Source organism: Olea europaea, chromosome 6, assembly GCF_002742605.1.
Source record: "Olea europaea var. sylvestris chromosome 6, O_europaea_v1, whole genome shotgun sequence".
NCBI lineage: Eukaryota > Viridiplantae > Streptophyta > Magnoliopsida > Lamiales > Oleaceae > Olea > Olea europaea.
In genome coordinates, this window is record NC_036242.1 from 23069153 (window position 1) to 23082078 (window position 12926).

General features: G+C 30.3%; 1 protein-coding gene across 1 annotated transcript; it reads left to right on the forward strand.

Annotated features, from left to right (window-relative positions):
- Positions 1-7437: 7437 nt before the first annotated feature.
- LOC111396190 (NAC transcription factor 29-like) lies at positions 7438-9582 on the forward strand. Its single transcript, XM_023022534.1, has 3 exons — positions 7438-7672; positions 7856-8136; positions 8958-9582. The coding sequence occupies exons 1-3, from the start codon at positions 7507-7509 to the stop codon at positions 9327-9329; spliced, it is 819 nt and encodes a 272-aa protein (XP_022878302.1). The 5' UTR covers positions 7438-7506; the 3' UTR covers positions 9330-9582.
- Positions 9583-12926: the final 3344 nt, after the last annotated feature.

Consider the following 12926-nt stretch of genomic DNA (forward strand, 5'->3'; position numbering starts at 1 on the left):
ACAAGATTTAGAATTTTTTAAGTCGATGTTCGTGTTTAATCTAATCATAGAAATTGATTACCAAGTAATTTTAGTATTTATGATTTTGAGCAATATATTTTTGTTGAAAATTTTAAGAATGTGTATAAAGTTCAAGTAATTGTAAATATGTATAAAGTTCAAAGAATATATTATTTCATTTTTTTATTAGTTTAGAATAGTTAAAATAATATCAAAATTGGAAAACGCATATGCACACAAATGTTTTTAATGCTTGATACTCGACCGAAATGCATTATCACGCATTAAGCATTATAGAAATTAACTTAATATGGCCTATGTTTTTATTTTGTAATTTTATGGATTTCAAGATTTAATATTATTATTTTTCATTTAAAACTAACTATTGTAATACATTAGCTCAGAAAATTATTTAATAATATTGTATATTAGTATAAAAGCAAAAATAAATTTGACAATAATATCAACAATATTAATACAAAGGGGTATTATTATAATCAATATCCATTTAGTAAATGTATACAAATACAACAATAAATCATTTTTGTTTATTAAACGATAAGATGCTAATTTTGAAATATACTACAATTTGAAGCAAAAATTAATCGAACCATAGCTAATTATTTTAAGGAGAACAAATAATTGTTTCCCTTGGAATCAGTGCAATACTAAATCAATCTTAATAATAAAAAAAAATTTAAATCTTAATTAACATCACAATTAAAGTTCAAATATAAGGCTGTGTAATGCATGGGACGACACTAGTATATAGTTCGAACTTTATGTCAATATAAAAGAAATCATTGCCAATATTTTGAAAATCAACCTAGGCTTCAATCCGGAAAAGACAAAGGGTCAACCGGTAAAAAGATTCAAGCAAGGTCGAACCGGGATTGAACCAGATGCAAAAACTAAGTAAATACACACACAAACAATAAAAATTATAAAAAATAATTTTTTAAAATTTGTAAATTAAATAAATGAAAAGATAGAGGTGAATATAATAACTTAGTTAATTGAGACCCAAAATCAAATTAGTCAATTAGACATATGTTTAAAAAATGATTTTGATGAGCATTTCAACACTTTTTACTATCCCACATCGAAAGTTTATGCAACCAATTGAACGAAGTGCTTCTATAAAAGAAGCATTCCATTCAAGATTTATCCATAGGTCTTGGACTATAGTGTATGAGCCCATTAATGAAGTTAAAAAATTTTAAATTAAAATTGATAAAATTGGTAAAATTGCCATCGGTTCATTAGTTTACAGTTAAATTGGCTGGTTCAACAAGTTTTAAACGATTTTTACTATAGCTGGTTAATCAGATGTGATTGCCCAGACTTTTGGCTTGGCTTTCGATTTTACAAGTTGAACTATAGTTTACAGTTAAATTGGCTGGTTCAACAAGTTTTAAACGATTTTTACTATAGCTGGTTAATCAGATGTGATTGCCCAGACTTTTGGCTTGGCTTTCGATTTTACAAGTTGAACTAGCCAGGTCAGTTCGATTTTGATAACATTGTTAATTACATGTCCTTTACATTTAAAAATTACATTGAACTTTCATATTTCAAATTTTGAGTATCATATAAACTCCCTGACAATTTTTGAGTTGTATTTCATCTAATATAAGGTTAATATACATAAAATATCATTTTGAAGAAAAGATGAAATTTTATAGACAATTCCAGTTTAATGTGTTTTCAATTAACAATAAGTTAACACTGAAAGACTTTGTACATAAACAAATCAGAATACGCGTAATAACGAAAATTTCTGCTTCAAATTTGTTAAAGAATTTGATAATAAATTATTTAAAGTTCTTTGATTATTTGTATGATATGTATACATAATTTACAAATTAACAAATGGAAATTTATAAATACAATTTCATGTTTTTAAAACAGTATACATCCTCAAAATTTATTTCTGAATGATGGCCATGTCATATATATAATCGAATTAAATTTATTAGTTATTACAATACTTTAGAATAATCGTTTAATATTTATACTTTTAAATATTTTGAGTGTGTCCATTTTCTGTGCTATGGAGACTACTTCCTCCAGTGTTTTCTTCTCCTGCAAATACCACCATCAAGTGTCACCTTTGGGGTTAAAAACTGAGGCAACCAAGATGTTAGAGTTAGGTCAATCCAATCTATTGGTGAGTGTTTTTGTTGTTGATTATTGCCTCAAAATTTTGTCAAGATTTGGAAGATTGTGTGTGTCTTAGTTTTGGAAAGAAATCTTATTGGGCCAATTGAAGAAAGGAAAGAATATGTGTGTGTGCCGTGTATGGTAAATGCGGACACGTTTTACCCTTTTTTTCTTTTACGTGGATTTTTTTTTTTTTAATTTCCATCTTTTGCTTAGTTTTAAGGTTTGACTCGTGTACTATAAATATAGGTCTCCTCTTTCAGTTTAGAAGAAGTCAATATTGTTGTGGCGTTGTATTCTCTTCATACTGATATTTATTTTTATATTGTTGCAATTCATATTAACTTCATATCGCATCATTAACTTCATTCTTTATAACCCGTTGATCCCAACATTTGTTTGATTTTCGAGCCCGAAATCAAGAATTTTCAAAGAAATTCCGCTACGTTAATAAATAATTATTTTATGTATATGCATATAATTTATTTAAACACAATATTCAGAAAAGTACAACTACTTATAAATAAATTTATATGATAAAAATTAAAATTATTTCAAACGAGTTTTTCATATAACATGTGATCATATAGTTCACTTTACGTAAATCAACTACAACTAATTGTAGAAAATTTCATTTTAGGTATATCAAATTCACTTTAGATGAGAAACAACACGAAAAATGGTTAATCATGATATTGAAACTCAGAACTGAAAAATAGGTAATGCTAATTTTTATTTTTGAACATAAAGATATTTCTAATATTATCATAAAGATTACGAAGTTTCAATGTTATTATTTTATTATGAAAAATTGACGTTAGAAAAGTGGAACGAGTTGAAAATTCAAATCTCCAAAGTAGGGGTGTAAGCGGTCCGATTTTACCGGTTTTCGACAAATTTTCAAACCAAACCGTTTAAACCGGTTTGAGAAAAACCCAAACCTAAACCAAACCATTTTGAACGGTTTGAAAAAAACCCAAACTTAAACCTAACGGTTTGGTCCGATTTTAAACCGCCAGTTTCGTCGTATTTTTTTGTCTACCTACTTTTATGACATTAATTCATTGAATTCAATATATATTTATATTTTACTACTAAAACAATCTAAGCCCTTGTTTGAACCAAATTTTTGGGACAAAAAAAAATTTGGATCATTATCCCACAAGTCCAACCGCATTTGTTGACCTGTTGTTTCATGCGTGGGACCCAACATTTTCTCCAACGGTCAATTTTCTCATTTTAATAACATGGAAAATATGGCTCGAACAGGGGCTAAATATATCTACTATAAATTTAAATATCTACTAAATCAAAGTGAAATCACAATAAACTAAAACATAATTTTTTTCATTTTTGTTCACCTTTTTTAGGCTAATGACGTTATGATAACGTTACAATACAAGTCTACTAAACGAGATATAAGCCCCAAAAGATATAATGATATCCAACAAGACCTCGTGATCATCATATTTGAAAAAAAGATTGGTGATTAGATAAAGAGAATAACCAACCACAATAATAAATCAGATATTTATAATATCTTAACATAACAAATACACAAGCTTATGTTTGTACATTGTTACGAAACACATTTAATTTCAGATTCTTACCTTAGTTTGCTCAAAAAAATTATTGATTTGAAACTTTATTCGTAGCAAATATTATCATCGAAGGCATAGGATATCTGTCTTCGATTTTGTATAATAGATTACAATTCAACTTTGAAGTGGCGTAAAAAGTCTGAAGAAGAAGTGTGTGTGGTGGCGGTGGCTCAAGATTGTGTTGGGTGTCGGTTGGAGTTTATCTGAATTCTAAAGAGAAAAAGGGCTTTTGATAAATTATGTTAGTTTTGAGATTATTAGATATAAATTAGGATTATTAGGTAATAATAATATATGTGTATTAGAAAATTAGAAATTGACAAAATACCCACAAATGACAAACTATTGAATTTTACATATTTGGATGAATTATATATATATATTTCCCGGTCCGATTTGATTTTAAACCGTAATTAAAATTTTCAAACCTAAATCAAACCATTTTGACCGATTTGGTTTGGTTCAAAACCATTTCATTGATCGGGTCGATGTGGCACCAAACCAACGGTTTCTAAAATGCGGTTCCGATTCGATTTTCCGGTTTTGTAGTTTTTCTTATAGCCCTACTCATTGACCAGGTCCACATGGCACCAAACCGACGGTTTCTAAAATACGATTCCGATTCGATTTTACGATTTTACAATTTTTCTTACAGCCCTACTCCAAAGCATATTGCCTTGTAGTGCCTTCACGCTTTGGTCAAACAAAAGAAAAAGTAATAATAATTGTTCAAGAAAATTTATTGTCAAAGGTCGTACATGTATTTCACGGAACTTGGAGCAAATTTTAAAATTTGGGCTCCTAAATTATAGCAAGTAATCAATTTTTATTTTATTTTTATTTAAAGACTTTTACGGAATTAAATTTTTTAATATAAAATCAACAATAAAATAATATAAAATACTCAAAATGTTTATATTATAATGTTCTAAACAAACACTTAAATACAATTTGTCTTGCGATTTTAAAGACAAAATATCAATCAATTTTGAATAGTCGAGTTGTTCAACCATAAGACAAATTCAAAAGGATGATAACATAGATTAATATATAATAATCAATCAATCAATGGATAGCACTATATTCATGAATCCTTCATAAGTCATAAACCAATCATGAAATTTTATAAATCACTCAAAGAAAGCCACGATAAAATTTCTTGGACCCAAACCTCCTATTTATGTGATTGGGCTAAAACTATACAAGTTTTGTGGAGATGTTAGCAGATCTTACATTAAAAAGGTTTAATATTCCATCAATGTCAAAGAAAAATAGCACCCAAAATCTGTGCAATATGTTCATAAAGTAGATGGAAATTTTGACCCCAATATCATTGTTGAAGAAGCCTTATTATATGAAGCAAGAGTGAATGAGTATAAATGGGTTGGATTTTGGAGAAGTTACGAATTTAGGATAAGGTCTTAGTTTTAATTTAGTGGGACAATTATTGAAGCTTTTGAATGTAACTAGTGGGATTTAAAAAAAAAAAAAATAAATAACTTTTTTGGGCCCCATAAAGAGCTGGGCCTGAGGCGATGGCCTCTTGGGCCTCTCCTCAGGCCTGACTCTATTTATTGTCGCCTTCAAGTAATAGTGTGATCAATGTTATCATATCCAAAAGAGAAACTAATTGATGTTTAGTTTGAAGATAAGCTCAAAAAAAAAAATCTCCAATAAAAATGCAGATGCTTGTTGTTTATTTCCAAATAAGCCCTAGTCAATAAAATTCCCTTCCTCATTCTTCATCATCTTATTATTATTTTTTTTTTAACAAAAGTGGTAAAGATAATTACCATTATAGGCAAAAATCGTCAAATAGAAAAATTGCACTAAAATCGCCTTTTTAAAATCATCGATTTAATACTAAATGGACCAATCAATGAAACGATTGTGAACATAACCAAACCATTCCAACTCCAAAGTAAAAAGCGTGGTTTAGGTGTTAGAAATATTAACAGTGATTTGAAATTAAATCAGACCGTTTAAATAATAAAATATTATAGTATTTTCTAAAAATTAGACTAATTAATTACAATCTTAACTCCAATAGATGCTTTGATAAAGTATTTATAAATTTGTTATTAAAATAACCATTTATACATTGATACTTGGTAATGGATAATTTGTTATTTACAATCTTACTACAACCATTTATAATTTATGAATTTTTCAAATGGTAGCTTAATGTCTAGATCATACTATTAAAACACGCACATGACGTAACTCGCTAGCATTCGAGACTGGGAAGTTTTAGGATAATATTCGTAAAACATTGTTGTATGATGTTAGACCAATCATTATTATCTTGCGTAAATATCAATTAATTTCCCATTCTATGACTAATTAAAACATTATATTTGTGACAAATGACTTTATTACAATTATTGGTTATCCATTGTTCGAAATATTGTATCACTGCCAACCTTACAAGGGAAATTTATATTGACAAATTAACTTGATACAACTTTTATAATCATATTAAATCTCTAAATAAGTCGTCTTAATGACATGAGTCGATACAACCTATCTCACCCACCCACTTTGAAGCTAGAGTACCGTGAATAAGAAGAATCAACAAAGCAGCCCAGACTTATATTCTTGATTATCCACCAACTATTTTCAGCATTTTACAATTCGTCTATCCCATATGCTCATGACGTGAGATAAGATGATCCTAATCTAATGGCAAAAACAAAAAATCAACGTGTGACCAAAATTAAACAATAATATAAAAATAATATTCCACGTTCAAATCAATGGGGCTTATGACTTTATCTTCTCCAATAAGAACCCTACTTGAGACGTGGTATGATAATACCCAGAAATAAACTCATCTAAATTTTACCTCTTTCCCCAATGCTTATCTTGGCCTATTTGTTTCTTGGCAAATGGCATTGACACGTGTCATTTCGTTAAGTGGTTTGAAAGCTACATATTTATTGGCAATAGTTTTACTACCTCAGCATTAGATTTTTAATTATGTATAATTTGCACGCACTATTAACATATTTAGAACCTGTTTGGAAGTGATTTTGAGAATTAATTTTTTGACTGTTATGAGAAAAGTGGGGTCCACCTGTGAAAGAAGAAGTCAAATATGGCGGCTAGAATAGTGAAATAACGGTTAAAAAATCAATTTTTTGGGACAAAAAATCGCTCCCAAACAAGCTGTTAGAATTTTTAGACTTAATCAATTAATTGCACAAGCATGTGATGTGATTTGCCAAATGTAACGTCAAATTTTATTCGAACCAACATATTAAAAATGTCATACTGCACGCAATTATGAGAAGAATAAATGCCTGAACTGAATAAAACTAAAAGTCCAAAATTCTTTAGGCTAATCGAATAAATTTTACTATAAAAAAATTGAGGAATGAGTATCTGGCATGAAATTGGTGAAAGTACCACAAACAAACAAGAAAACTTTGGAAAAAACTAAAAACAAAAGAGAAGGATAAAGTATATGCCTAGCCCGTGTTATCCACAATTAGCGAAAGGAACAGGAAAAAGAAAGACGAAAGCATATATTTTAATAATATGGCGTGCGGTATTTGCTCATTCATTACATATGCAAGTCAAAAACAGCCAATAAATCTGATGTAATGTCACAAGATGACAAAGTATTCTCCAATATAAAATGTGGAGCCATCTCTTCTTCGCAAACATTTAAAAATTCTCGTTCCTTTTTCCATCATATACTTCCATTAGCAGCCCACCCCCACCAAGTTTTAGACTTGAAATGGTAGGAAGAAATAGTTCTGATCTTCCTCCTGGTTTTAGATTTCATCCCACTGATGAAGAATTAATCATGTATTATCTTAGAAATCAGGCTACATCGAGGCCTTGTCCTGCGGCAATTATTCCAGAAGTCAATATTTACAAGTTTGATCCTTGGGAATTGCCTGGTTAGATCGATAACTTACTTACTAAACATGCATTTAGTTTTCTTTTTCTTAAAACCATGTTTTCGTATTCAAGTTCCATCCTTGCTCTAATACACTGACGACTGATTTTAAAATACTCGATCATGTTAATTGAATTGTTGTTTTTAATAATATACTGATTTTTTTGATATATATGTGGTGTAGACAAAGCGGAAATTGGAGAAAATGAATGGTACTTCTTCACTCCTCGAGATAGGAAGTATCCAAATGGCTTGAGGCCGAATAGAGCAGCTGTTTCAGGTTATTGGAAAGCCACAGGCACTGATAAAGCCATCTATAGTGGATCTAAATATGTAGGAATCAAGAAATCTCTTGTATTTTACAAGGGTAGGCCTCCGAAGGGTGTAAAGACAGATTGGATTATGCATGAATATCGATTGAGTGAGTCGAGATCACAGCCTAACAAGCAAAACGGCTCCATGAGGGTGAGCTTTCATTTTTGCATATTGGTACTTTAGATTGGATGTGTTAAAAATAAGAAAATGGTACGTTTTTCTTATCAAACAAGTTGGATAAGATCCCAGTTTCTTACAAAAGTTACTTATTTTGAAAACTTCAGTGAGAATAAGTAAATTCCCTGTTCTAAAACTTAGGGTGCGTTTGGTTTACGTTTTTATTATCTGTTTTCAATTTTGAATTCATTTTCTATTAAATATTTTGAGAGATTATTTTAAGATTGCAGCAAAAGTGTTTGATTTGTCATTTTGAAAAACTATTTCTCAAAACAAAAAATTAGAAAAAATGTTTCGTTTAAAAACTTTAGAAATAGTTTTATGACATTTTGGAGGAGCACGGGAAGAGAGGGAAAGGGAGAGGGGTATTTGTATTTGGGTAAGTTTTGTGTGATTTATTAATTATTTTAATTTGAAAAATTTTATTTCCTTTTTTTGAGTTTTTTTTTTTTTTTTAAACACTCAAAACGTCAAAAAGTTGTTTTGAGTTTTGTGTTATAAAATTTTCTTTGTTTTCAAAACTGCATTTGAAAATAACATACCAAATATGTTTTGAGTATTTTCAAAAACTGAAAATTGAAAATGGTCTCGAAATGATAAATTAAACGCACTCTTATTATTTACTTACAAGTAAAGTTTTTAAGCTTAAACATGTTATAAATATGACAAAATGCAAACATTTCACGCATCTTGTATTTTCTAATCATGTTCAATTTGATGTAAAAGCATGTCATTAGGTCATTTTCGAGTCAATGAACTGAATCCATATATCTTTTATGTTTCATGTCTATCAGCTGGCTGATTGGGTGTTATGTAGAATTTACAAGAAAAAGAATTTGGGGAAAGGTGCTGAGCAGAAAGCTGAAAATCCAATAGCCCAAATCGTAACTCTTGACAGTGCAACAAGTGAAGCATCAAAATTTCCCAGAACTTGTTCCCTGACTCATCTATGGGAATATGGTTATATGGGTTCAATTGCCCATCTTTTGAATGACAATTCTTTTAATAATAATATGCCCTTTGATAATCAGAACCCAGTGAGCAGCAATGTAAATCTTTCGGAGACATTAAGGTTAGGACAAGTGCAGAAACCATACACAGATGGCATGAAGTTTCAAGGGAATTATCAGCCAATTTTTGTGAATCCGGTTCATGAAATTCAATGAAAATCTTGCTAGGAGATTGGATGAGGATCAAAAAGTAGAAACTGTACAAAAAGTGGCTAATTCATTTGTCATTGTCAATAGGAAGATATTATCTTGAAAGTCTTTTAAGATTTGATAATTGATATCAGCAAGTAATGTTTAAGAATTGTAATATAGTATTTTTCGATGTACTGAACGTAGATTAAAATCGCTTGTATTGTAGATTTATAAGGTTTTAAGAATAGTATATATAGATTTCTCTTTATGTCAAAAATTACATTTGCCCTTGTTTGATACAAATTTTAATCTAAATCAAATTTAACAATTAATTTTAATCACATATTACATGGGTTTCACAACATTTCAACGACATATTTTATCAATTTTTATCAAAATCTATTAAAAATTTGATTTTAATTTCCATCAAACAAGAGCTTAATAATAATAATTGTTCAAGAATTTCGTCAAAAATCTTAAACTTGCATAGATGTATTCATTTATTCTACAAATAGTTGTCAATGGAACTTTGAATACGAGATCTAGATTATTATGTTAACAGTAATATTAGGATCATATTTTCTGTGCTCATCCAATAGCATACCAAGTTCGGGATTTTTTTTGCATTCTTTATTGTTACTGTGGGGTCTTGAAGTACAAGGAGATTTTACTCGTTGGTGTCAATTATTTGGGGTTTTATCTTAAAATATCAACCTTATTAAAAAGAGTAATACAAACTCTTATATATTGGTCTAATGTTAATTTGTGATCCAAATTCATTTCAAGATGTCAAAATATGGTTAAATGATGTTTGGGGCAGAGAATAGAAGCCCAAGTGCCTAGGTACCATTCGAGTAAAGAAACAGATCTTGGACAAAGATTTAGTGTTAGACGGAGCGTTGGACTATTAATCGCTTGCCACTCTATTGGATCTTAAGCACCGGTCATCACTGAATGAGCGCAAGCCGCTTGAGCGGTCGTGTTATCCAAGAAAATTTTGTTTTCATTTTTCTGACTCGTTTTTTATCCTCTTTCCATCTAAAATATGTCCTTTTGGGTCCTATATATCTTCTACATGATTTTGGCCTTGTATAGTGGTAGACACTATTGTAAACACTATCTCTATGTTCTTTCTTCATATTATATTGAATTCTCATTTTCTATCGATCTTCTTGTGCTCTTCTTGTGTTGTTATCTTTATTTTATATTATGTCATATAGTATCATCCTTAATTCCTAACAAGTGGTATTAGAGCTCAAGGTTCGATTTGTTATGATGGCATCCATGAAATATAATATTTCATTTTCGGATTGTAGCACTAGATTTTTGTCGTGGTAGGTGAATATTTGAGCAGTACTCACTCAGATGGATTTGGATTATGCTTTTTTGGGATTTGAGAAGATGTCCACAAATTGGACACTAGAGGAAAAGCAACGAAAGGATCGCAAGGCCTATCACATATATCTTCATCTTTCGAAATGTTTTGAAGGAGAAAACTACAACTACATTATGGTTGAAATTAGAGCAATTATGCACGAAGAAAAGTCTAACTAGCAAATTGCATTTGAAGTAGCGATCATATTCTCATCGTATGACGGAAGGTAGATAGTTAGAAAATCACCTTGTTTTTAAAGAAAATGTCATTCATTTAAAAACCTTAGAGGTTGAGTATTATGTAGAGGATTTGGGGTTGATTTTGTTGTGCTCATTGACCGCTTCATACATGTCTTTATAGATACAATCTTATATATTTGTGATACTCTAACTATTGAAGAAGTCTATGATGCTTTATTTTCAAAGAAGAAGTGAAGAATTTTGTTGGATATGAGGCTTATGGAGATGACATTGTTGATAGTGGTTATGTAAGGGGCAGTAATCAAATTAGTAAATATTGCCAAAAGAAAGGCACATAAAGAAATATTGCAATTAAGTTGCAATATAAGGAAAATTGGCTGCAAATCATAAGGGAAAGCAACCAGAAGCTTCAGGTGAAGTCAAAATTGTAGAAAACTATTATAGTGATGGAACTTTAGATTATTTCTAACAGTGACTCCAAACTTGATGGAAATTGGATTTTTAATATACTTTTATATGAGTACCAATCATGATTTATTTTTGACATATAAAACAGTTTCGAAATGTGTTGTAGTAATGGGTAATAATGTACTTTGTAAAATAGCTAATATTGGAATGGTCAAAATTTAAATGTTTGATGGAATTATTAGAACACTTCATAAGGTGAGACATGTCCTAGATTTGAAAAGCCAGTTATATGTCTTATAGAGTTCTATAAAATCTTTGGATAATAGTAAGTAAAGATTAAGTACATTGGTGTAGTTTGGCATAATTCTGTTGAATTTTGGTTTGAGATCTACATTGAAGAATTCAACTCAGTTGAATTCAGAAGTAATGTCTAATGCCGTTTTCCACCACCACCAACAGTGCTATCGTATTCAACTATTAGAGACAGGCTTAAGGGATATATTAGGCCTCCACAAAAGTACGTGGTAGCTAATTTAGTTATGTATGCTTTAAACGTGATTGAAGATATTGAGTCTAGTAAAGAACCTTCTACAGAAGTAGTTAGTTGTGTAGATTCTATTATAGTGTATATTTCTGCCTTGTTTGGTAATTTATGAATTATTTGTGATTTTTTTCTCGTGATGATAATTCAAGCAACTTTAATGCCCAAGGTAATCATGTTAAGTAGTGCTTGGATTCAGATGATTTTTAATTATTGAGTGTGCCCTAATTGGATTTTGTGAAAGAGATGTAGAAATTTTGTATGTCGGAAAATTTTGGAGAATTTTTGTTGAAGAGCCAAGTTATATTCCTTGTAGTGGAATTCATTTCCAGGTATATAATTTTTGGAGCTTTTTTCGCCGTAGTGAAATTTGTGTCAAGGTAAAGATTTATTAATATGTGACACAAATTCGTTTAATATTGGTGTTTTGGTTGAAAAAGGGAGTTAAGGAGGTCAAAATATTTTTAAAGGATATATAGGACAAAGATTGGGTGTCAAGAGAGGCACCATTTGGGATAAAGAAATGAATTTTGGACAGAGATTCAGTGCCTGAGCACTGAACCATCATTTGACTAGTACTCGACGTCACTCACTGCTCAATAGGTGCGAGCCTGGCCGCTCAAGCGGCCGTGTTATCTTCCAAATCTTGTTTTCTTCTACCATAGCATTCTGCTATTCACTCAATAGATTTGACTCTTGAAAATTCCTTGGTTTTTGGACATTGGAGATTCTGCTAAAAAAATGGCATGAGAAGATGAAACCATGTTATATGTAAGTGAATTAACTAGATACCGTGCATGATAAATGACATAATCATGTAACTTTTGTAGGGGGTGTCTATCACGAGTAGAATTTCTTCTAACTGGGACTAAAGGCAATGGTGAAAAGTCCACATAAGGCATTGAACTAGATGACTCAGAATAATTATCTTTAGGAATGGCAGTGGGATTTGAGACTTCTTGATCATCGTGATATGGAGCTAGAGCAACATGTCAAGGTTGATGTTAGAAGTAGGCAAGGGAAGAAGATCAAGAACAAGCTCCCCTTGAACACTAGTTTCTAAAGATTTATTGAAATAAGGTGTACCTTTATCAAAT

What these genes read in the sequence shown, in the direction of transcription:
- LOC111396190 (XM_023022534.1), top strand. Translation starts at nt 7,507, where the DNA reads ATGGTAGGAAGAAATAGTTCTGATCTTCCTCCTGGTTTTAGATTTCAT. An exon ending in TGATCCTTGGGAATTGCCTG is followed by an intron (nt 7,673 to 7,855) that starts GTTAGATCGATA and finishes TATGTGGTGTAG; the next exon opens with ACAAAGCGGAAATTGGAGAA. An exon ending in AGCAAAACGGCTCCATGAGG is followed by an intron (nt 8,137 to 8,957) that starts GTGAGCTTTCAT and finishes CATGTCTATCAG; the next exon opens with CTGGCTGATTGGGTGTTATG.